Raw genomic sequence first — 25,987 nt, 5'->3', positions numbered from 1 at the left:
AAAAAATTCTGAAAATGTATATGTAAAAACCTTAGGCTCAAGAGCAAATTATTATTTTATGCAGGAGAAGAAGGATTGAAAGAACAAAATTCTAAATATGTTTTTACACTTCTTACCTACATTGCTTATAGTTTGGCCAAGATAAATATCTAACTTTGGAAGTTTTAATATGGAAGAGATCTCTCATGTCATCTCCACTTCAGCCTGTCCTATTTATGTTTTTGGTGATGTCTATATATTAGTATAAGTGTGCCTAGAAGCATAAAAAGTTATAGGTGTTATGTGAGTGCTGTACAAGCTCAGTGCAGCAATGAATGGCCCACTCTTGTCCCACCGAGTGCCAACAGCTCTGTTGATGCCCAGACTCATTCCCACGAAGTCAAATATTTGAACAAAATAGGCGGGAGCGGGGCTGGATGCTGTGCCGTGGGCCTCAATCGCTCTGCACCGGCAGGAGCAGCCTGTGCCCCAAAGGAGCTCTGGTACAAACCAGCAGAGGGTTGGTACCGGCGATGGAATTCGCTGCCTCGGAACCCCCCGTGGCTGGGCTCGCTCTGCTGCTCCTGCTTGGAGCACGTCCGGGAAGACCCCGGCTTCGGCCACCGAACGGTTTTGCTCCTTGTGCTCGTCTTTCTCTTTAAAGGAACACCTTGCCTCATCAAACGCAAGGCCAGTGATCGGCGAAAGGGACGGAAGCAGGCTGTGCCACGGCGTGGTTTCTGGGCGATGAGCCTCGTGCTCGGCGGGGTGACAGGGCCATCTGCTGGCACAGCCACTGCGACGGCATCCCTGGAATGCTGCTGCCAACCACGCTCCTTCTGGGAGTGCTGCGTGCCTTCCTTCCAACTTCCAAACAGCCGTCGCTCTTCTTAAATTATCTCTGTAAGCGGCTTCGTATCTTGTATTAATTTCTGATTTGGTAGCAGAAATTTTTACTGTAAAGAAAGACAACTCTTTAACTAAAAATTTAAGCTTCATTCAAAAGTTAAATGGGATGTTTGATCTGGGGCTAGTATTGCCTTAGATCATGCCAAAACTTAAAAACTGTGTTCTGAGGAAGTGTGGGTTGTAGAAGAATCTCTCAGATCAACGAGAAATTAATGTTAATGCTCGGCATTCATACAAAAGATGTACATTAAGGACATTTTGATTACAAATACAAATCAGATATTTTGTGAACAAACATAAAGAAGCTAAATGGTCTGTCATACTAACATTGTTAATTTTTTTGTGTCTTCAATATTGAAAAGGCTTTTGGAGGTATTTTAGTTTACTTTTGCAAGCACTGTGCAATCAATGCAGTGTCTCAAAAGTAACAGATATGTCTAATATACATGTGTGCTCACGATTACCTGTCTGTATGTGTAATTTAAGTACATCAGCCCACACTGCTTGACACGTGTGTATTGCTGATGTAACAGGTCACACGCTTGTCTCAAACCTGCAGCAGATCAAGCCTAGTCCTGGGCCCAGTAGTGCTTATAGCAACTCTCTTAAAGCAGTACCCCTCATCACTCTTGTGATTAGAGTAAGAGATGTTATGCAGTAGCTCCTTGCTGACAGAATGGCAATTTATTGTAGACTAAAATTGTCCCCTGAGAATGCACTTATCTGACTGCATCCAAAAATCTTCTCTCTTCTGTCCATGACATTTGTTGTCTCTGGCATCATATACCTTCATCCCACAGAGAATGCAAGTTATTACATACTGCCTAGGGGCTGTTCTGACCTTTTTGACTTCTAAACTGTTTTCTACTTTTTTACTCCTTTCACAATTCTTCAAATGAAATGACAGAGATGGATTTCATTTCAGGGCCTTGGACCAAAATTATTTATTGCTTACCTAGTAAGTCTGGCCATAAATGTAATTGATTTATAAATCCCACAAAAGCACAAACATTAGCCAGTGACTGCTTGTAGCGCTGCTGTGTAGAAATAATATGTATGGAGGGATAACTTTTCTTCTGGCCAAAAGACTGTGCAAGAGTAAAGCAACAATATTTTATGACCTCTGTGGATCAGGACTATTCTGGACCAAAATTTTTCCTGGTAGCTCATTCTATACTTTCCACTTTCTGTTTTAGTGGCTGTTTTCTGTTATCCGTTCTAAAAGGATGGCAGAATGGACTGTAGTATATCAGGAACGATGGATTGGACTGTGGAGAGGAGGAAGTAACTCCTCTTGTCTGAGAAACTTGGAAGAAAATGTCTATGGTACTAGGAAGCTAACCTGACAACATGAGTAATATAGACAGAGATGTTCTGACCATCAGGGTGAGATGGAAAGCCAGGTAAGATATTGTTTCATGTTTATATTTTTCTCCTGAAACTCTTTTGACTAAATGTAAGTGTGGTCCAGTAACTGTAATTTTTTTGTTGTCAAGTTCACCTGTGAAAAATGGTACTGTATAAGGGAAATGGCATTTTACCTGCAAAGTCCAGTTTTGCTCCTGATTTACTGTGCTGAGTACTGGTCTTCTAGTTGTCTGCACCTGGTGAAGTTCTTGTTTACACAGTGATATTGGGCTACTCCAAATATTAAATGTGTTTTCTGACTTTGGTGCAACTGCATCTCTTCCAGGTGGCAACATGTTGGTAATGAAAACCTTGTTTTACCAGCGTGGAAGAGGCTGTGGGTATTGGGATTTTTTTCTGTGTGATATTGGATGTGTGATGTACAGTGTTACTATTCCTGTTAAGGGACTGAGTCAGATCACTTTCTTGAGAAGATCCACAAGTTCCACAGAACTGGTTCTGAGCGGGCTATTGCAGAATATAAATGCAGTAAAACAAAGCCCTCCAAAGAACTGTAAAATGATTTATCATAAATGGGACGAAATCTTGCATTTGTAGTAAAAATGCAAGGGAATACAATTTTTGCAGTGTTACCCAATCTGTTGGTTTTCTGTCTCAGCCCTAGCCGGAGAGCAGGCAGCGCTCAGGTTACTCGGAGCGGGGAGCGCAGGCGGAGGCAGGGGCAGAGCCCGCGATCGCTGCGGGGCTCTGGCAGCTGCTGCGGGAGAACGCGCTGCTCCGAGACCCGCAGCAGCGCATCAGCACCTTCTCTCGATAGTTTTGGATGGTGGCAAACACTTCTGTGCCCTTGGGTGAACAGTTTTATTTAAGGTCCAGAAACGAAGATGAGGAGCCTCTCTTCCTTTTACGTCTCTCTGTGGCTGCTGTTCGCAGCAGTGATACTCAAAGGTGAGAATACTGCTTGCTAGTTAAATGTTGCACTGAAGTTTATTTTATTCACATAGGATCTTGTGAGCTAGTGTACCCTACACGGCTGAGCCCCAGAAGTGTTTGATCTGTTCAGTTTAACTTTGTGTCACTGATGCATAGGCGAAACTGAATTGACCAGAATTGCAGTGCTCCTTGGGCAGGTTTGATTTGTTGGGCTTTCTTTTTAGTCAGGAAGATTTGCTTTGAACGCTTAATTAGTCCAGGAAGTCGGTGTGAATCACCAGAGATGTACTCCAAAGCACTTGTTCCCTGCAGATCGCCACCTTTGCACGGGTCCGGCCGGTGTGGGAGCCTGGGGTGCCGCAGGGATAATGGCTGGAACAATTGGCCATTGGCAAGAGCAGCGGGGGCAACCCGAGGGGAGGCAGGCAGGGGCAAAGCGGGTGGGCACCCATCACCGGAGAGCACCGGGACAAATTAACCTTTGTTTAGCCACAAACTGGGCTTTCAGCCAGATAAGGGAGAAGACCGATAAGAAGCAGGTCCTGTGAGACGGGATAATACTTCTTATCAGGTACTTCTTATCATGTATGGTGATGTTCGTCTGCATTATCTATTCTTATCCTTTCTTGCTTTTTCTTTCTTCTGTATTAAGTGCAATCGTTATGCTTTTATATTGTTTCGTTTCTATAGATAATGACCGATACGACTACGTACCTCTTTCCCATTGTTGGAATTGAGGCAACTTTTAAATTTATTTTTTTTTTTTGTAACTTTTAGTCAGGGGTTTGCTCCCCTTTGCCCGGGGGAGGGGAATTGAAGTTAGTCTTCAAAGGACTGCTCATCGGGTGAGGTCTGATGAGTTTAACATCTGTACATGGGGAGTAGCCAGAAGGTACCCAGGGAACATTTACGGGCATTACTCGCCCGGAGACACTTCGTCTGGGAAAAGATTGATAAGAGAACCAAGGAATGAGGGCCGAATTAGTATCAAAGGGATCAATAACCAATAGAAGACTGAACACTAAGAACTGTGTAATTTAAAACGAGTGAACATGAATTTCTTTGGGGTTTTTATGTGTAAATGGTGAAAAGTCTGGTAAAGAACCATGTATGATGGAATGATTTTCGTTGCACAATCCGGGCATGCATGTATGAAACAATTTCTATTGCATGTCCTGCTTAGAATAGCATCCTGACCAGAATAAAGTAATCCCTAATTCTCTAACATGGAAGAGGTGTTGTTGGAGAGTTTCTGTTTCCCTGTAGTTTCAGTGACAGCATTGCATCATACACGTAAATATGTGTATTTATACACAACCAGTCATTCAGGGTTGTTTCACTCTTATTCATCCCAAGGGATCTACTAAGAAGAACCTCAGTTACCCCACCTTCAGAGGTGGGTTGTGACAGAGTGGTTCTGTTGTCCTTGCCCTTTGCTTGCAGAAATTTGTGTATCTATGTAAAGAGTCTGCCTAGAGAAACTGTGATGTACAAAAGAGTATGAAACAGCAAAAGTATGATTTAAAACCTCAACTTTTGCCCAATTATCTTTAGTATCTAAGTTTGGATAGCAAGAAGCATCTCCAAATATGTGGTTTGGAAAAGATGTTGGTGCACAGATGTATTCACACATTAAGAAGTTGCCAGCTTGTGCAGAAAAACAGCTCAGACATTTTACAGGTGGTAGTTAAAAAAAAAAAGACTAAATTTTGGAAGTAGCAGGAATCTTACCAGTGCTGCATGGGGGGACATATCAAAAGCCATTAGCCTGTAAGTGTAATTTCAGACCTTGCTGACTGGATGTCAGTAATATCTGCCTGTGAGAGTCATTAGTAAAATAAAAGTGATTATATTTACTTTCAAAAAAGGTAGGGATTGCTATATACAGTATCTTTCAGTGGGTGTGAAAAGCTTAAGTTAGCTATTCACTTGCTCCAGGTGAGCACTGTCTTTATTTGAATAACTTCATCGGGTATTCTTCTGTATCTGAGCTAATGATATTCTACCATATATGAATGATAAATATGGTTATAGCAAATATTACCTGAAGCAGTAGAAAGGAGGTGCTTTCTGATGCTGCTCAGTGCTTAATCTAATGTACTGAACAAGTCCATGTTTTCTAGCTGTAGAGTCAGCCAAAGGAAAATATGCTCACATGCTGTTTAATGAACTGTTTGAAGACTACTCCAATGCTCTGAGACCAGTGGAAGACACAGATAAAGTTCTGAATGTCACCCTTCAGATCACATTGTCCCAAATTAAAGACATGGTGAGTAAAAGTAGAGTTCTGTTTTTCTAAAAATATGCAGGAATATACTAGATGTAAGCCTTTTGTTTGGAGTAGGAAAAGCAGCCCTCAGTTTGTTGTGACAACTCCAGGAATGTTTCCCCACGGGCAGGGGAGATGGGGTGGCCTCAGGGATTGGGGCTGTGTTCTGTTCTCCAGTTTTTTCTACATTCTTCTCTGAAGAATTGCATCACTTAAGGCTTCCATTATAAGTCTGGGGACTTAGAGATGCTGAATTTTTAAGACTTCTTTTGAGTTAGGTGTTGGTATCACACCCTCCAGGCAACTTTTGCTGAGTTTTAAATACAGCAAATGCTTTTTCTAAGCTGCAATTAATTTCTACATAAAATCCCTAAAATTAGCCTTCAGTAATTTTATAAATATAGTTTTTTAGATACACTTTTAAGGCAAAAGAAAATGTCTGGAAGTGTCTGGAAGGGGAAGGAAAGATTATTTTTGTGACTTCTGAATTATAATTTCAAGGCCTTGCCAAGATCCCAAAGAATTTCTTAGCCTGCATCTGTTAGCTATTTGCTATTCTGAAGCTTGCAAAAAGAAATTGGGAAGAACTGGGAGCATTAGATACTGTGATTAAAACTAGGGAGGGTGCTGAGAGATGAAGGTTTGCACAAGTGGAAGTCCAGACCAGTGATTTTCCTGTACAGTGTATGTGTCTACATGACTGCCTGAGAATTGTTTTGTGGCCTGTTAGTATTCTGGCCTCTTTTGAGCACTACATCAAAGCCATATCACAAATGCTGCCTGCGTATAAGATGTGATTTTTGTCACCTTCAGCTAGAAATATTTCTACATTTTTTATGCAGGACGAAAGGAACCAAATTTTGTCAGCTTACTTATGGATTCGACAAAGCTGGTATGACGCATACCTCAGATGGGACAAAGATAAATACGATGGGCTGGATTCTATCAGGATCCCAAGCAATTTGGTTTGGAGACCAGATATTGTCCTATATAACAAGTGAGTGTGGCTGGAGAAAATCAGCTTGCATATTTGAGGGAGGGAGGGGGTTAAAGGAGAAAGTGGCCTACAGAGTCTGAACTTTCATCTCTACCTTACCTTAGCAAGGGGTATGTTTGTTGTCTTAACATTTGTTGTTGATAATCTAAATATTTTGCAATAAAGCTATAGACAAGATCTGAAAATTATGCTACCCAACAAATTTTCTGAATTTCTCTGCACTGGGAATTGAATATTCTGGCTGTCTGAGGTGCTTTCTGCTGAGGCTCCTTGAGAACTCTGGAAGATTGTCCACAAAAAGATGATACATAAAGGCTGCACTCCTTGTCTGCTCTCCCAGGCCAATAATGACTTGCAGACTGTTTTCATCTTTTAATGGACTCTGTGTTCTGTTTGAGGTTAAGTTTGAAGGAACTATGGCCAACAAATGCAACATAATTCAGCAGCACTGATGTTTGGCATTCATGGGCATTCATACCTGTAAATAATGGTTAATAGTAAGTTCCTACTAAAATTCAGTGTAAATATGATTTCAGAAACGTGCTTTTAATGGTGTGAAAGGAGGGTCTTCCCCATTGCCCACTTTCTCTGGCCCTCACCCTTAAGTTTTTGTCTGTCAATCCTGATTGCCATTTTTCTGTCTTTTAGGGCTGACGATGACTTTTCAGAACCAGTAAATACTAATGTAGTGCTGAGATATGATGGAAAAATCACTTGGGATGCACCTGCTATCACAAAGAGCTCTTGTGTAGTGGATGTGTCTTATTTTCCCTTTGACAGCCAGCAGTGCAACCTCACCTTTGGGTCCTGGACCTATAATGGTAATCAGGTAGACCTCATCAATTCTCTTGATAGCGGTGACCTCTCTGACTTCATAGAAGACGTGGAATGGGAGATTCATGGTATGCCAGCAGTTAAGAATGTTATCACTTATGGCTGCTGCTCTGAGCCTTATCCAGATGTGACCTTCACGCTGATTTTGAAAAGGAAGTCCTCTTTCTACATATTTAATCTGTTGCTTCCCTGCATTTTGATCTCTTTCCTGGCCCCGCTGGGATTCTATCTCCCTGCAGACTCTGGTGAGAAAGTGTCTCTGGGTGTTACAGTTCTTCTTGCTCTGACTGTGTTCCAGCTGATGGTTGCAGAGATCATGCCCCCATCTGAAAATGTACCTTTGATAGGTGAGCCTTACACACCTAGTCTTTAAGCATGACTTATTAATAGCTGGGCTATATGTCAGGAAATCTTCATGTAATTTGTGATTTCTGGGAAGATAAATTTGCTACATTTTTGAAACATAATGAAGTACTTGAAATATGTGTGGAATCTGTATAGGTATGCTGCAGTTTTTAGAAGTTATTTTGCGTTTATTTTAAATGATACTTTAAAAATAAATGTATCATTTAAAATAAACACAAAATAACTAGCTGTTTTATATTTATTAAATATGGTTAGATATTTCAAATTATGCTATCTTGAAACAAAGCTGGTAATGGAAAACAATTTTAGAACTAACACATGAAGTATAATCAAAAGCTATAAGCACAGGGTCAGACTATTTCAAGATATGTTTCTGTCAGATCCAGACAGTTGGATGGGCTGGCTGGCATACTCACAGCTGACCTAATATCTGACAATTGCTACCCTGGATTATAGTTCCTGAGAATTCATTATGCTGAAATTTAATTTATGGCTGGGAGTTCAGGAAAGTTCACGTGCAGTGAAAGGAACCCAGCTCAGTCTGTTTTCTCTATTCCCACGCTCTCCCTTGCCATCCTTTCCAATCCCTTTGAAACTGGGCTTGTGTCACACTTGTCTGTGGCACGTCCTGCCCGTGTTTTTGCAGTCAGCTCTTGCTTCTCCTGCAGGGGCTGCAGAGCAGGGCTGGGAGCTGCTTCTCTGCACAGGCTGCTTGGGTGCTCAGCTGTGTGCTGCAGCTGCCAAAAGCAAGGGCAGAGGAGCACAGCCCGTGCTCTCTACAGCTGTGTGCTCTGACATGGGTGATTCTGCATGCCAGCAAAGCAAACATGCCCATTCACTGGCATGTTTGAATGTGAAAGCACACATCTGCTGCGGTGTGGTGCAACAATAGCTCACACAAAGTGTGATCATCACTGTTGTTAATACCTGAGGAAATGGGATTTTCAAGGTGCCATGTGAAGCCATTGGCATGGGGATTTTGCAGATCCTATGAAAAGAACAAGGCTTTTGAGAAACATTTTTGAGCTGCTTTCTGAATGGATGTGTTTCAAGTAATCAGAGGTTTTAGCTTGCAAATATTTACCACGCTAATACAGTAGTCACATATTCATCTGATAAAGACATGCCAATAATGAGTATGAGATTTTATTTTAATGGCTTTTATCTTTGTTTTTAAATGGAGAATCCTGATCTAAGAGAATTAAGCTGATTAAAATTTTATTTCCCTTGCATTTATGCTTAACACTATGTTGTCACATTGTTACATTTAATTTATTTTTTTTATTAGAGTAACATCTTAATATAATTTTATTTTGTGTTCTAGGGAAGTACTACATAGCAACTATGACCATGATCACAGCTTCCACTGCATTGACAATCATTATAATGAATCTCCATCATTGTGGCTCAGAAGCAAAGCCTGTTCCACAGTGGGCCAAAGTGGTTATTTTGGACTATATGTCAAAAATCTTTTTTGTTTATGATGTGGGTGAAAATTGCACAAGTCCAAAAAGAGAGAAGGAAGAAGAATGTAGGTTAGAGGGGGATGATGGTTGTCAGAGGAGGCACAAAGAGGTGAGGAGTCCTCTTTCCACTAGGAATGATGACTACAATCTCAAGGAGAAGCTCAATGGAAATTGGAATAAAAGCTATGGAGTTCATGGTGAAAATGTTAGGGAGACTGTTAATTGCTGTTCTTGTTACAAAATGCTGATTAAAAATATTGAGTATATTGCTAATTGTGTTAGAGACCATAAAGCAAACAAGGCCAAAGGAATTGAGTGGAAAAAAGTTGCAAAAGTAATGGACAGGTTTTTCATGTGGATTTTCTTTATCATGGTGTTTTTTATGAGCGTGCTGATCATTGGGAAAGCTGCTTAACTGAAATGAATATATATTCCTTTTGTAAATCTGAATATTCTATGTTAGTTTGTTTAGGAGGAGTTCAGTGATAGTGGTGCTTTTGAGATCTTTGTCTTGCATTCTGTAACAATAAATTGATTAGTAGGCTGTGACAGTGAGTTGAGACACAGCACAACTGAGGACTTTGCTGGTGACTGTCCTTGCCCTTTGGTGTGGGTGTGCTGATGAGGCTGCAGGACAAGCAGTCAGTGCTGCACCTTGGTGGGTGCTGGCCGTGGCTGTCTGGGACAGAGTACTGCAGCAGTGCAGCAGACAGCCTAGCAGGGAGTTGTGTGTTCACAGCCTGCATCTCTGCACCCTGCAATTTGATCAGCCTTTTCTTTCTTCCAGGGGAAAAAAAAAAGTGTGTTTCTGATATCACTTGTGATACATTTTCTGGAGATCATCCCTTCACGGCATTGCCTTTTTCACTTTTATTTTAGCTTGACTTGAAAACTTATGTTTTTTGTTCCAGCTCACTGATCACTGTTCATTTCATAGGCTCTGCATGCTGTGCCTTTATCTTCTAATATGGTTGAGCTTACTGAATATGATCTTCCTCTTTAAAATTTTCTGCTGCAGAATGTTACTGTGTTGTCACCATGGCTCAAGTAAGCCAAATTTCCAGGGTTTCTTCCTCACTGAGTCAGAGGGCTTCTTTAAAATTCTTTCTCTTGAGCTTAATAATAGGAGGAACTTCTCCTTTCCTTCCTATATGTCTCATTGCCCTGGGCGTCTGTTCAAGGTGTGCCTTTAAATGTTACTTGAGACTGCTAAAATAGGAGACTGTGACTTCTGTCTTCTCTCACTGTATTTACCTGCCAGTGTTCACCCTCTGTGTCTCTTGTTCGCTCTTACAAGCTCTTTAATACTTAAATTTTAAACAGTTTACAGGAATGCCAAGGTTGCTCCGTGCATTACTTAGCACAAAATCATGATTTACAGACTCTTTAAAGTAGTGCCATAATCAACAGTCCTTGCTCAACCCCTTAGTTCTTACATATATGGGAAAATCTTTGTTGCTGACAACACCAAAAACTCCTCTCCTGTGTGTTAATTTCTGTTAACCCTCTCAGACTGATGGAACTCTGGAAGGTGTCTCTTGTAGTAAAGTAAGAAACCAGTACCTCGGGCATGCCCATGGCAAATAAATTGCTTTTGCAAAGCACCCTGAACTTTGAAACCATGATATTCTAGATGGGGTGGGAGAGGCAGAATGGCATTGTAATGGATCCCAGTCAAAAGTTCATGTGATAAAACTAATTTTCATAATTGTCGCAGTTAATAGGAGCATACCTGTGAATCAGTAACTTAAGAGCAAGGAGCTAAACTGGTCAAGTAATGCAGTTGTTAAACCCAAATTTATTAGAAGTAAGGGAATTGTCCTTTTTATTTTGATGTTGTAAATGATGCATTGAATTGCTAATGGCAGGTTTTCTTTTGTGTGGAATAATTAACACTGTAAACTTATCTGGATTCTCATACATAATGCAAACCTTAAAGTCCAGGTTTTAATGTAAAGTTAACTGGGTGTCTAGCCAAGAATAAACTCAGTATGTGGAAAAAGTCTCAAGTGTGTTCCCTGTGTATTATCAGTTCCCACTCAACCAGGGTAACTTTGAGTAGCTCCTTTGGAAGACAAGCTGTTCATTTTCATTCACTGTGCAGAGAAATGATTGCATCCATTTGCCACATACTTCAGGGTCTGGCACTTACACTGCCTGCTTGAGGAAACTGGTTTGCTCTTCATTGTGGAAAATATTATTGTCTGTAAAGATGAGGGAGTAAGGTATTTAAAGATAAGGGTAAAATATTCAGAACATGAGTCTTCACATGGAAAACTGATGACCAAGGGTTTATTTAAGGCTTATGGGTGGCATAAAGAACTACTGTTCACAGTCTCTTACAATATAGGAACAGGGTACATGAAATGTACACAGTGTGTGGTGGTGAAAGAGTCTGTACAACACGTGATAAGGCTGAAGAACTCTTTGCAACAGGATTGGTGAATGTCAAAAGATTACATGGATTTCAAGATTTAAGGGAAAAAAATAAAAGAAAAATCTAAATACTGTCACCAAGCTTTTAAAGGAGGAGTGATATTTTAGGGATTCATGACTATATGTTCTTCAGTGCTCTTCATCCCACTGGTGGCACCCACTGAACGCAGTTCAAGATTTAGACAGCCCTTTAGTCTGATTCAGAATATCTTAGAAATTCAGATTTCGTCGTGTCACTCTGTTCAAAACAAACTGCTGCACGTCTGGGCTTTCCATGTGTAAGGGAAAGTTTGCAATCATAGGTGAACAGTGGGCCTCTGTCATGCTGGTGCTTTTCAGTACTCTGCATGCTTGGATGATGTTGAAATAATGTTTTGTAATTCCCTAATACTTTTTATGTGAAGATATGATGGTATAAGAAATACCTTCCTTGCAAGAATATGATTTGAAAAATAGTTCTAATGATTCAAACTTATTAACTATTAAATTTGCTTTAAAATTTGTATCCTTTTCTTTGGATCACCAGAGATTCTCAAGTGTTTCTTTCACCCTTTATTTACATAAGGTGATTTTTCTTGATCTTGTAAGAAAGACTTTTCAATTTTTAGTTCATAAGAGCCCTGGATTTGATAAAGATTGTAAGTAGCAGATGATGAGTGCCAGTGGAAGCTGGTCCCTGAATTTTTGTGATGCTAGGACTTGAGTCATGTCTCTGGACTTGATCATCATTCGGGGTAAAAACCATGATGTGACACTGCATGCCATGATTCTGGTGACAAGGCTGACCCAAGGCCCATCTACTGCCATGCAAGGGCTACCTGGTTTAAAGCTAGTTTAGGAGTTTGACTAAACTGTAGGGACAGTAGCTTAGGTCTTAATATTTGCAGAATCACAGAATCATTTAGATTGGAAAAGACCTCTGAGATCACTGTATAATGTCCAGTCATTTCTTGAACACCTCTAGAGATTGTGACTGCACCACCTCCCTGAGCAGTTCGTGCCAACCCTTTCCATGAAGAAATTTCATCAAGGAGAAATCTGTTCTAAATCAGCCTTGTGTGTGACTAGGCAGAACTGTACAAGGGAGCTGTAGTGCTGAGTGAGACAGGACTGTTTAATCTAATCCTATCTGTCTTGGTCTCTTCCTCTTTCCTTTGTGTGCCTCGTGCTTAGATCCAGTAATCTTTGAGGAAGATGAAATTCAGAAATTATTAATAACTATGATTCTAGTAATATAAAAGGAGCTATTTATGCACTGAGTAACTCTGTTTACCATGAAGACAGCAGGGTGACTTTATATTTACTGAGGAGAGCAATGATGCTGTAAAAATATGTTTTAGATCTATGTGCTGCAGAGGCCTTCGAGGGATGAGCTGACAGATTCTTTTGTTGCACCATCTCTTGGCAGAGAGATCAACTCTCCTTTCTTGTACTGAGTCACTGCAGTGTTAAAATGAGGAAAAATAGAAACTGTCTCTTGTGATGCCTTCACTGCTCTTTTCAGAAGCAGAATTACAGAGCTGAAGTGTAGTGGGATGTTGGGGTGTTGAATTTTCAATAGCGGGTGCAGAAAGTAGAAGATGGTCTTTCCTAACCTAGGAAATCTGTTTGAGTTCAAAGAAATTGGAGCAAGAGGGTTCAGACTAAACCAAAAAGGATAATCCTGAACAATAAATGACATTCTGAAAGAGAAGAGGTTTTTCCCATGTTTCAGGAATTCAGATGTCACATTCTAAGCATCAACATCATTTGTCCACTGGTTAGCAAAGCTTGGTTCTCTGACACTGCCAGGATTATGATACATGTCTCACAGTCATTTCTCAAGAAATGCAGGAGTGTGGCAAGAATTCCTGATTGTGCACCAGTCCCAATCTGAGAAGCTGAAGACCCGAGTATATGATTGTTTTGGAGACAGAAAAAGGAGACTATGGGGTGAAAGGCAGCTCCTCTCATTCTGTTTACAAAAGCGTGAAGAATCCATCTTTTCTTACAGACCTCTGTTATTCATTGAAGAAAAGAATATATTGACTCTTGTTTCCTTTCTTAACATGTTTTCATCAGTGGCAATACATAGGATAAAAGGTGACCTCTGTAGTTTTTGTGCAGCCACCTCCTTTGTACGTGCAGGCAGAGTGAGTGACCTAGAGCTCAATTAAAGGAGGGGAGCAAGCTGAACATCTATTTTCTCACTGTTCTCTGAAGTCTACTAAAAAGAAGAAATCTTTCTTCTTTGTTAGAGACTCTGTAGAAGGGACACAGAAAGTAGTGAAGGTGTTTGTATAGTTTGTGCTGTGCAAATTAGGGCTTCATTGTCTCCTGACACTTTTTAACTCCATTTTTACCTTTGCAGTAAAGGAATAACAGAGATAACCTAGCTCAGTTTTGTTTTTATGTCTGTCTTTCTAAACACTTTTGTACATTTGATTCCTAGTCTGCAGACCACAGACCCTCTGCAAGGCCACCAGGAGTGCACTGCACCACCAAGGTGAGTGTCTCAGGGGCTGCCTTCTGGTGACCTGGGCTGCAGGGATGGATGCTGGTGGTGACCTCAGTCATGCCTAAGTCACATGAGTTGCTCTGTCTGGCCATGGCAGTGCTGTATCTTCTGTCAGGTGTAGCTCTAGCCATGGTTCTTGAGGAGGCCATCCAGAGGCACCTTTACATCAGGATGAAATACAAATCTAACCGTAGAGGGTGGGATGTGAGCTTATGGGGAGCGTAGCAGGGTGGAAAATAGGGTCTGTGAAAAAGCTGGCATCTGGAGCTGCCCTGGTCTCTTCTTGGGTGTTCCTGCTTCAGAGTAGATGTCCATCTACTGAACATCTAGAAAATTGCAATTAATAAAAAGGGCATCTGCAATTCCAAGTAGGCTGTCTATTCTAACTTTCTGAAGAGATTTATTTAAAAAGTGGTCTTTTAAATCTACTACCTTTTTTAGCAACTCATCTAGGATTATGGATTTTTCTGGGGAGCAGGTATTGTTTTTTTCCTTTGCCATTATCATGTTTTCTGTCTTGACATTCGCACAGCTACTCACAACAAATCTTTATCTCTATTTTAAAAGAATTTGAAACAGATTTTCATAGGTCATTATTTTTGTGTATATCACTCTTCACTGAACAAGATTTTATCTATGGTGTTGGGAGTGCTGCGGAGACTGCACACCACAGTCTTTCCTACATTTCACTTTTGTTTGAAGAATGCACTAGTTTTGATTAATTTAAATGCAATGCCAGAGATGTCAAAAGAAGAGTAGAGCAAAAAATCACATGCTTTGAAAAAATACTTAATTTTAACCCAGATTATTGTAGGCACAGTGTTTCACTGAATAGAATCATTAAACTGGAATCACTGGGTATTTGCTTACTATGTGTCTGTCACCACTAACAGACAACTTGATTAATAACAGTCTTAAATACTGTATTATCACATCATACTCTGGTTTTGTTTGCTTTTGAATTCCCCATTAGCATGCTTAACAACAAGTTAGAAGGAAATTTTTGAGGCAATATAATATGAACAAATAAAGAATGATAGTATCATTAATGCACACATCTGCATGCTTCTGTTGTTAGTGTGCCATAGAGAAGTAATAGATCTGGCTCTTTTATTCATTCTGTATTTTCAGTTCTAGCTGAGCACTACCAAGCTGCTCACCACATTTCAGTAACAAGAGTGCCTTTTGTTAATGTTACATTGGAGCAAAAGCATACCCTAACAATAAATATATGGTAAAGTCATCTGGAGTAGTCTCCAGCAGTTAGAAAAGACCTTTACAGAGAAAGCATTTGGCTAGAATGTGGAGTCCATGTCCAATGGGAGTGAAAGTTTTGGTTTGACTTCCATAGGGCCACAATTGCTTAGAGGATGGTAGCAGACACAGCCGTTTTGCAAAATAATGCTACATAATGTTAGCAAAAGGAAGACGAGAAAGGAGATGGGAAAAGCAAACTAAACATGAAGTGAAAAATGTAAAATTACTGAGACTACTGTTCAGCACCTGCGAGTTCATGTTCAAGCTGTGGGATAGCACTTTAATTTTCCATGTCCCATTCACTGGGCAGCCAGGGGTGCACTGTTGGCAACCCTGGGGCTGCATCAGCAGTGGGTCTCTTGTGGGGTAAGGGGTGACTGTCTCAGTCAAGGACAAGGTGCCAGCTTACCCCAAATCATGATGAGGTGTCCAAGCCTTCACTAGCTTGATAGATTGGTGAGACCCTGGGGACCCACTGTCATCACCTACTGGTAAAGCAGATCTACTCCATCTCTCTGCTCAATTCCCAAAAGGAAATATCCGGTGGCCTTCAGTAGGAAAATTGTCACTTCTATCGTCTGGAAAGTTGGATTTCTCTGGGCTACTTCATAGCACCAAGTTACTTCTGGCACCATGATTATTTAAATAATTTTCTGTCCAGCTCACCCATATTTTCACAGGAAGTTGGTAACTTCCTCCACAGGAAGCCTGACATGGCTCACAGCTGCTATAGGTGTATTTTCCTGTCCTGCAGGTTGTGCCTACTTTTGATTAGCATTTTAATATTCTAGCTGTCAGCGAGATGTCTGTGATGAATTAAACTTCTGTTGCTTTTATCTACTGTTTTTAACATAGCTGAAAACAGAATGGTGGTCACAAGATAATTTCTCTTCTCATAGTTAAAGGATGACAGTTTATGAAAAACATTATGGAAAAGGCTTAACACTAACATCCCAAACCCAAAGGTGAACTGGCTTCTTAACCCCTCACTGAAACAGCAGTGGAGTGCAAATGACCTCAGGGGTATGCTGCTTAGGTATGGGCAAAACTTACCTGCAGGTCCAGTGTCTCAGTTCTGCTTTGGAATGCCATGTTCACTGCCCCGCAGAGGTTGTTTGACCTGCAACAAAGAGCATTCTCAACACCTTGGTTCAGTGTGGACTGGGCTGGATAAGTGTGTTGTTTGAGACAGCACCATTGAGCTGCATGAATTCTCAGCAGTGCTTCAAGCCAGCAGGTTTTGTGTTTCCAGGGGCACTATACTGGGACCCAAGATTCCTGAGGCACCAGCAGCAAACCAGGCTGGGGGTCCTGTCCTCAGCGGAATGGTAGAGAGGTGAAGGGTGCTGGAAAGAATAATTCCAGGGCCCAAGTGTCTCTACTGTGAAAGCACCTTGCAAAACTTCCTTCTGAAGAGTTAGTTCCTGAGACCTCTAGGGGTCATACAAGCGCTGTTCTAGTTCCTGGGGTGCTTCAAGGCCATGCTTGTAGGCAACTTAAAAAAAAAAAAAAGGAGAAAAAAAAAAAAGCAAAAGAAAGCGGCTCTTAACCCTAAATGTGCTGTTTTCTCCAAGATGCAACAAGTGATGCAGCCTTGTTAGCACGGCTACTCCTGTTAATCCTTTATTAAGGACCAAGTTAATGAAGAATTCTATCCTATGGGTAAGAGAAAAGATTGCTCTTGTGAAAGGCTGCTTCAATGCTTCCTCAGAAGCTGTGCTTTAATTTATAGCGTGATTCAGGGATGAACAGTCTTAGGAAGAGATCTGATTTGAGGTAGGCTGTTAGTCCTTGAAGTACTGCATGTTGGGGGTTTCATGAGCAGTGGAGGTAGATCCCTACACTTGGTCAGAATAGTCTGGTATATTGCTGGGACCAAGAGAAAATGCCTGCCAGAGGCATTTGGAGCTATGACAGGAGAAACCTGAGCCCTTGGCCAGGCTGGGAAGGTAATTTTCTCCATAAGAGCCCTCACAAAGCTGTGCTTTGCATTGGTAGCTAGATAAGTGTGGCTAACACCCCAGAGCTTTGGCTGCTGCTGAGCAGTGCTTCACTGCATCGAGTCTGTATTTCCAACATTCCCCTTGCCAAGGAGATTGGAGCTGGGCATGATTTTGGGAAAGGACACAGCCAGGACAGCTGACCTACCTGATCCAAGGGTATTCCATAACATAAGACATCTGCTCATCTATAAAAGCTATGAGAAAAGAGGAAAGGAGAGTGGTGGTAGGGAGGGGGTGGGGGATTTTTCTTCCATGGCAACTGCTATGTGTACTGAAGGCCTACTCCCCAGGATGAAGCTGGACACATCTCCTGATGGGAAGTAGAGAATAAATCTTTTTGTACACTTTGCTTCCATGCACAGCCTTTGCTTTTCCTTTATTAATCTGCTTTTATCCTTATCCAGGAGGGTTTTTTTCCACCTTATTTTCTCCCTCCCTGTTCTGCTGAGGAGGGGAATGGTGAGAGTGACTTTGTGGGTACCTGGTGTCCAGTGAGGGTCAACCCACCATGCCAACTTCAACTTTCATTGTTGCATCAGATTACCATCCTCTGGAGAATTCCTGAAGTGTAGAGACGTGCAACTGCTCCTGTGAGGTAACAGATGTAACAAGACTGTGTTGGAGGAAATTTGGTCCAGCTCAAGAGACCCAGAGCAGCTTACCTGCTGCCTGGGCCTGCTTCATGCTCTAGCCTTCCCCCATGACACTGTTTCCATTTTACCTGCTTATGTGCCTTACAGGTGGTCCTCTTGAGCCCAGCCAGGCAGGTGGCTCCTTCCCCTTCCCTCTCCATCCCAGAAGGACTCCCCCCTGCAGCTCTCCGTGCACATGGCACAGGGGAGGAGGCAGTGCTGCTGGGCAGGCAGAATGGCTGCAGACACTGCAGGCTCTGGCACCAGCCTAGCTGTATTTGCTGGAATGGTGACATGACCAGCAAATATTACCATTCCTGGGGGGAATGGTGATATTTATCCCCCTTCCTGGGGGGAAGGACTTCATCTTGTGCAGCAGCAAAACATCAGTCACTGTTCACTTCCACTGTGCTGCTGCTGCTGTGACTGTTACATTGCTCTTTTGTAACTTGTATTTTTTTTAAACCCCCACAAACAGAAAAAAATAGCTGGAAAAAGAAGGCAAATCTTAATCAGACCTGTATCGATATTGTCTTAAATCCATTAATACACAAAGGCCTGCCTACAGAGAAGGAACATGGCACAATTACTGATTTCAGAAATTCCTGACATCTGAAAAGTTATAAGCAATTAACTCAAAAAAGGGAAACCTTGTGAGGATGCCATGGAACCTAAAATGGCAGGTTTTGCACATAGATGGTGGGGCTTTACCACAGGCTGGAGAGAACCAATGGGCAGATCTGCAGTGGTGTGGCATCTAATTTTAATGAGATGCTTGTTTAAAGATGAGGCAGCAAAGCATTATTATAGCCCTGGGCCATGGTCCTGCTGCTGCTTGTCTTGCTGTGACTGAGGCCTGCTCTTGTGGCTTGTATATCAGCAATCAACCCTTGTTTTTTTTCTTTAGCAGGATGTATGAATAAATTGCTCTAGCTGGGGGTGAATACAAGACAGAACAGAATGATTCTTTTTCTCATTGCCTGCTTCACTGTGTTTAGTGGGGGTGCTTAGCTAGGACACTGTGTATTGGTAGTGATTTCCCAATTCCTTTCACTTAATGACTGTAGCTGTGTTTTCTTTCAAAATTAAGCACCTCTTGACAAGTTTAGAGATGACATTTGTAGAAGTAGAGCATTGTGCTAGAATAGCTTCTTTGGTTAAGTTCTGAGTCCTGCTGAGGTGCTTCATGCCCTGGTAGCAGGACCACCACTTTGGAATTATCCCAGAAGTGTGACAGGCTTTCCTGCAGCTCTGCAGTTCTCACTGTTGACCCTTCAGGTGCACCCAGGCATTACTGATGAATAAACAAACACAGGCAATTTCTATTACAGAGATAAAGATTTCCCTTAAAAGGGATTAAATCTGTAGGGAAAGGGAATAGAGACTTCATTTAGTCCAGGAAGAGCTGTGGTGGGGACTGTGTGTTGAACAAAACAGAGCTTTGTAAGAATTTTCTGACTTTTTACCTTGTATGTGGGCCTCCTCTCTTTTTATTGCTCCTGTGGATCATGCTGTCTCACTGTAAGTAAGATCTCTCCAAAGAGCAGCTTTATCTATACTAGGTAATTCACCTGATTGCATGCTATTGAAAGAAAAGGGTTTTACTCTGGTAGGGAGCTAGAAGTTCCAAGGTTCATGGCAAAACTGAGAGAAAAAGTATCTTATCAAGGATCTATACAATCACTTGTAGTTTGCTTTTGTTCTCTTAAATACTGTCCAGCAACTCTGGATCCCATGTGAAATAAATGAGTTTACTTTTATAACCTCAGTATATAACAGCTGATGTTTTGCATACCTCTTCTGACACCAATGCTAATTCTTTTTGCTGCTCTTGGTGGATGTTGCACAGCCTAACTTCTGTCTTGGCTTTTTTGCTTTCAACCTTGCTGACTTAAATGCCAGAGGTTTATTACATGCTCTCTGTGTGAGTTAATTTTTTTGGCCTCTGAATCTACTAATTGCCATTTGTAAATTTTCCTGGTGGTAAAGGTCACAGAGATAAAGATTGGCCCCCATGGCTCAACCTCTTGGCACATTTCAGGTTATGAAAGGCGGTGTTGAAGTCTGCTGATTAAATTAATTACTCTCTGAGGTTTCATCATAAAGAAAAACTCTTTTGCCTTTGTAGTTCACTTCCATAAAATTTTTGCATCATATCTCAGAGCTGGGTTAGGAACCTCTAATTTTACTGGAGCACAATCAGATGGTAGAAAGAGTTTGTTTGTCAAACATAAACCTGATCCTGAACTGGGTGTTGCATAGATGCCTTCCTCTGCTTCATAAGACTGGAAGGTGTGCTGCTGCTTTTGCTTTCCCTCTAAACTTTCTGCTTTTGCTTTCCCTCTAAACTTTCTGCCTTTGCTAGGAACATCTCTGGGCTGGAAAAACCCTGAGAATAAGAAAGCAGTGTTTTGGTGTCTAAAGCCACACAAACCAGCAATGTTCACTCTAGCCCCTGCAGAAAGCTCACTCATGGAAGTGTGTGCTTCTGAGCATAAGATACACTTTCCAAAGTTAAGCCTGAGTGCCAAAGGGGGATCTGGTGCCCGAAATGAACCTATTCCTATCTGAGGGAACCAGGAGCAATCTAGTACCAGGATGTTGTCATAGAAAGCTGATCTCTCTCTGTTCCTTACATGCAGCACTCCTGGTTAGCCTTTGCTCCCTGGCACTGAAATGCCATCTCCACTGCTGTTCCTGACAGTCACACTGCCAGAGTCCAGCAGGGTGGGGACAGATGAGTTAGTACCAGATCATGCAGAATAGCCCTTGGCATGTTGGGGAGGATGTGTAAAAGCAAATGCCCCTGTCCCTGCTGCAGGCTGTCCCTTCCTGATTTTCTTCGCCAGGGTGGTTCTTACTGTGTTTATTCACTGGGTACAGCATTGCAAAGCTGGCACTGCAGCTCTTCTGGAGTTGTTGGAGTATAGCTGATTGTGGTGTGCTGACACTTACTGAAGCTTGGAAAGCTCCCCAGAGCCACTGCAGCAGAGAAGGCCACTACCTGCAGAGGTAATCAACCCAGGGACATCTCAAGTATCTCCTTGCTGTACTCTGGAGTCCCTATGGACTATAATTGCAGCCTTGCCTTTCCTACCAAGATCATCTCCAAGGTAGCTGCAGCAAAGCCATTGTGGTACCTCTAAAATGTAGATTATAATTTTTAAAACAGGAAATACAGTATACATATGGCTATATAAATCACAAGGCAAGGTATAATAATTGCATTTATAGAAATATAGAATGGTTTGCATTGGAAAGGACATAAAAGATAATCTACTTCCAAGCCCCCGCCACAGGTAGAGGTACCTCCCACTGGACCAAGTTGCTCAAGTCCCTCTTCAGCCTGGCCTTGAACATTTCCAGGAATGGGTCATTCACAGTTCCTCTGGGCAACCTGTTTCAGTGCCTCATCACCCTCATAGTGAAGAGTTTATTCCTAATACCTAATTTAAATTAACCCTTTCTCAGTTCAAAGCTGTTTCCCCTTTTCCTGTCACTACATGCCTTTATGAAAAGTCCTTCTACAGCTCTCTTGCTCACCCAATTCCCAGTGCTGAACCCCAGCTCAGGCAGAGGAGCTGGGGCCAGAGTGTTGCAGCTGCCTGACCACCCCTGGCTGCAAGTCCAAGCCTTTGGGGGTTTTGCAGAGCATTTGGAGAAGAAACGTACACTATAACATCTGTGTCCTGTTGTACTGGGAAAAACTGATTTCAGCTGTTTCCAGTGCCTTTGCTGGGCTATGTTTTAGCACAGAATTTATGAATGCAATAATTAAATGTGCTTTTGAAGCAGCTTTTCTGGCACTTCACTGTAGAGAAAGTAAGGGCAGCTTTAGAAAAAAGCCTCTCCAAGCAAGATCTAAAGGCAACATTCAAAATTATTCCTAAGATGCAATTTGCCTTCTCTTTCCAGGACATCCAGCCCTCATGTCTCCTCCTTTTTTACTTAGTCACTGCACTTCGTTTTTCCAAAGCCCAACTTCACAGCTCCTGTGCTCTATCACTTCCCAGCTTGGAAATCATTTGCAGCACATCCTTGATCTTGGATACATGAGAATCCCAGCTGGAGCCAGACTTTGTTGCCCCTTGTGCACAGGGCACACTTGATACTTTAGCAGTACTGTGCCCAACAGGTCCATTACATCTGCTGCATTTCTGCCAGATGTCAGGCTATCTTTCTAACCAGTACAGTGTTTGGGCATGATCTGAATAGCCTGAGCACCTATGGCAACCCCTGGCACTGAAGTTGCCACCTACCTGCCAACATAAATTGCTTTCTGCAATATTGAGGCTGTTGTAAGCTTTATTTGCTCCCGCGGACTGAGTGTGTCTGCTGTTTCTCAATGTGCTTAGCTTGAATTGCCTTCTGGAAAGTAGCTCTTTCATCCATAACTTCTTCCTTAAAATCAATGATAGCAAATACCAACATTTTCAGAAATGTTCAAGATGAGATTTTCAAGGGCACATTGCTCTAAATTGAGTTTAGTTCCTCAAAAGTCAAGACAGAATGAGGGCTAAATCTTCAGAACTGCAGAGAAAATGAGTAAGCACGTCAGAGTAACTACCACTAGATGGGTAAGCATGTCAGAGTAACTACCACAGTCTCCAAAGGTGAATGTTCCCACCTTCCCCACAATGAGACATTATCCTCCTTCTATGTTTCAGGCACAAGAAAGCTGTGTATAGTTTAAATGGAAGTAATGACAGGAAGGTAAAGGGAGTGTAAAAAGTACCTATGCAAAATAAAAAGGAGTCATGTCTACTTGAGCTTCCATCTGTTTTATTTGAGAGGGAGAGCACTTGTCTGTTGACAGTTACTAAATAAACAGAAAACATGTTCATCTGCAGAAATCCCCCAAGCTGGAGCTGCCTGGAGGTGGAAAGCATGCTGGGGAGCAGTAGATAAACTTGTCCTGTTCTTTCTCTTCTCTGGTTATTGACTTCTGACAGTGGTGGACACTAAATCTTGGGCTAAATGGATCCTGCATCACACTCAGCACAAAACCCCATAAATTCTAACTGTGCAGCTGCTAAAGAGATGGAAGGATGTTCCTGGGGAGTTAATATATTTTCTCCTAGGTTGTAAAAGGTGTGGAAGCAAATCCATCAATCTGCTTCTTCTCCACTATTCATCTTGGGCTGCTCTGAAATACCATCTTCTCTCTTAGCATTCCTTTTAATAGCAAGCAAGTTGAGTAAATTCAAACTGCTTTGCAGTTTGGGCTCAGCAAATGTAGAAATAAGAGCTCAAGGTAGTCACAGGTGTCTCTGTTCTGGCAGAGAGTCCCCACAGTACACTGGACCAGAACAGCCATTGCACGAGGCTCCTGATAGTGGGAATGTCCAACCAAAAATCAAAATTTCACACAAGCAGTTGCTTTGGCAACAGCCTGCTAGCAAGCTGTCATCTAGCAAGCTGCCAGGGTAACTCTTTACCAAGTGGGGAGGTGTTGGCAGCTTAAACCCATGGGAGCAGAAGTGATGGGTCAGGGCTGCAGCAGGGGGGCTGACGCTGCGGCTGCCCAGCGCGGCACTGCTCGCTCAATGTGTCTGTCCTGTTTGGGATGCAGCTCGAGTGCAGGCCTCTGAACAGCTTTTTGGCAGAAATCTCACAATGATTTGCCCAGCTTTATCATTTGTATCATAGTTCCTGTATCAGCTCATCCTTGTTATTGAGCCTTTTATGTCAATTTAAATGTATCTATTTCTAGCTTTCATCAGTTTGAGCCTCTTATGCCATCTGCTAGATGTCCAAAAGTTGCTTTCTTACTAGAGAATTGTGATCTGCTATATTTACTCTTCAATCAGATATTAGCTCATTTGGACTTGGTTTTTATCTTTGATCAATAGATCCTGTAACAGTCATCAAAAGCTTTTGTTACTTCTGATCAAAGTGGAAAAGTAAAATGTAGAGAATCACCTCCATTTTCCTTAGCATTCCTCTGCTTTTTGAGAAGAAGAGCCTTATTCCTTGTCTATTTTCTTTCTTCTCCACCCTCCTAAGCTTCATCAGTATTAAATCTTATCTTTTGGGTTGCCATTATCTTCTTGGAACAAGCAAAGCCCTAATTACATTGAATTTCTATATTAAAAACACTGGGTAGCAGATCCTTAGCCTGCTCTGCCATTTCTGGAGTGAAATAGCTGCTTCATAAAGCTGCCCTTTGTTTTCCTTGTTGACCTCTTGCAGGTTTTTCCACTCTGCCTTCACTTTTTTCCTTCCCCCTTCTGGTTTCATTAAAAGAGTAGCTTTCATCTTTTGTTTTGGGAGGTGTGTGTTTCCATGGGCACTCATATGCTGGCCCTTTTGTGCTGCTTCATCAAACCCAAGAAAAGCATAAAACTTACAGCGAACAAGACCTGAGGCCTCTGAGCCCTGTCCAACCCTGTGACATTGTTCTGCTCATTACAGCGAGCTTGTAATGTCAGACTGCAAGGAAAAGCATTCTGGAAGAACATATAGATAGAATTTTGTCAGATTAATGACTATACTTTCACTCCCTCTACTCATTTTGGGGCTTATTGATTGGCCAACTAAGAAATAGCCAGGTAACAACTAATTAAAAAAAAAAAAAAAAGAAAAACTGGTAAGAGTGGAATCGACAATTGGAAAACAGGAAAGACTCTAAGAAAGCCTGTCAAGATTAATTTATAATAATGCTTTTAAATTTATAATTGAAGTATCAGAAAGCTGTTCTGAAATATCTTTTTGGCAGGCATGTACTCTTTTTTCCCCAGCATAACATGTGGTGCTAGGATGTCTTAGTAATCTCTTCTTAAAGACTTGTCATGAAATACACAAAGTCATTGAGTTACGTGTATGTAAGACTATTACATGTGATCCCTTATCTTATACAATCTGTTCCAGGGTGTTCCTGAGTTCTGCCAAAGTCAAATCCTGAAATGCTTCTTGGTAGGAATTTTCCACGGTTGTGGTAAGATGGGAAGAATGTACCTCTGTGTGGGTGCAGTCTGATACACCAGTCAAATCAGACCCACAGAGGAGCGATGCCACAGGAACCCGCTCATCCTTTGTTTTCCATTAATATTTTTGCCTGTTCCCTATTACAGGCAGTGTAGCCTCTGTGGATCACAAGGGCCAGGCCAGGTCTCCCCACAGCTTTCCCTGTTGGCAGACATGAAAATCCATCTCTCAGGTGACTGGAGGTGAACCTCTGGAAGGCGAGCGGTGGTCGCGGGGTGTGCGGGAGCGCTGCCACCGCTCGGAGGCCGGGACTGAGCTGGGGCAGCGCCCACGCGTGAAAAACCTATCGGTGCTCCATCCTCCTCTGGCTGTGGCTCCTGCTGCTGGCCCCTCCTCAGCCCCGAGGAGATGCGTAATGCCATTGTGCAAGCAGCGGAGCAGCAGAGATGAGAGGAGCCCGGTGGAGCAAGCTATGGGGGAATGGGGGCTGCGTGGGGCCCAAGAATTATCTTAGCAATAAACCTACTCACAGGCATGAATGGGAGCAGGAGAGCTGCCAGTTAATAAAAAAGGCTCATAGCAGAAAATACTGGGGCTGAGCATCAGAAGCAGCCTGACAGGCAGAGTCACAGCGCATTGTGGCGTTGCCCAATTTTATGTACAAGATGTTTTCTGTGCCAAAGGTGGGGCTTTCACATTGCTCTGCCGTGCCATGCGTACCTGCCAGGGCATTGCTAGGTGTGCTGCTGCTGCCGTGCCCTCAGCATCGCCCTGTGGACACAGGCAGGCTGAGACGGGAGCAGAAGCTGGGCTGATCCTGCAGAGCTGCCTTGGGCTGCACGGCTCGCCCCTCTGCCTCCTGCCTGTGCCATGGCTCTGTGGGGACGTGGCAGACCTGCACCAGGGAGCTGAGCCTGCTTAAACACAAGCCCTTGCTCCTCCCCTTGGGCCCGTCCTGGCCGGTGGGAGCTGGTGGAGCCAGACTGGGGCTGGCAGCAGCGGTTCTCCGGGGATGGTTGCAGGTACTTGGGGTGTGTGGCTCACCTGCCACTGCTCTGGGCTGGTCAAAGCTGAGCCAGCTCCAGTCTGGAAACCTGGATGTCATTCTGTCATA

General features: G+C 42.4%; 1 protein-coding gene and 1 long non-coding RNA gene across 2 annotated transcripts; both read left to right on the top strand.

Annotated features, from left to right (window-relative positions):
- The first annotated feature begins 825 nt into the window (after positions 1-825).
- CHRNA9 (cholinergic receptor nicotinic alpha 9 subunit) lies at positions 826-9,670 on the top strand. Its single transcript, XM_064418332.1, has 7 exons — positions 826-882; positions 2,085-2,291; positions 2,915-3,204; positions 5,313-5,458; positions 6,301-6,455; positions 7,104-7,636; positions 8,980-9,670. Exons 3-7 carry the CDS (start codon positions 3,141-3,143, stop codon positions 9,534-9,536), a joined length of 1,455 nt encoding a protein of 484 aa, XP_064274402.1. The 5' UTR covers positions 826-882; positions 2,085-2,291; positions 2,915-3,140; the 3' UTR covers positions 9,537-9,670.
- An 8,424-nt stretch (positions 9,671-18,094) lies between these two features.
- Positions 18,095-25,177, top strand: LOC135299377 (uncharacterized). The gene is made up of 4 exons (XR_010361359.1): positions 18,095-19,467; positions 20,830-20,958; positions 24,817-24,883; positions 25,020-25,177. It is a non-coding gene; the product is annotated as an uncharacterized LOC135299377 (long non-coding RNA).
- The last annotated feature ends 810 nt before the right edge of the window (positions 25,178-25,987 follow it).

The sequence above is a fragment of the Passer domesticus genome, chromosome 4, assembly GCF_036417665.1.
Source record: "Passer domesticus isolate bPasDom1 chromosome 4, bPasDom1.hap1, whole genome shotgun sequence".
Lineage (NCBI taxonomy): Eukaryota > Metazoa > Chordata > Aves > Passeriformes > Passeridae > Passer > Passer domesticus.
Note: the sequence above shows the minus strand (reverse complement) of the source record. Positions and strands in the feature narration are given on the sequence as shown.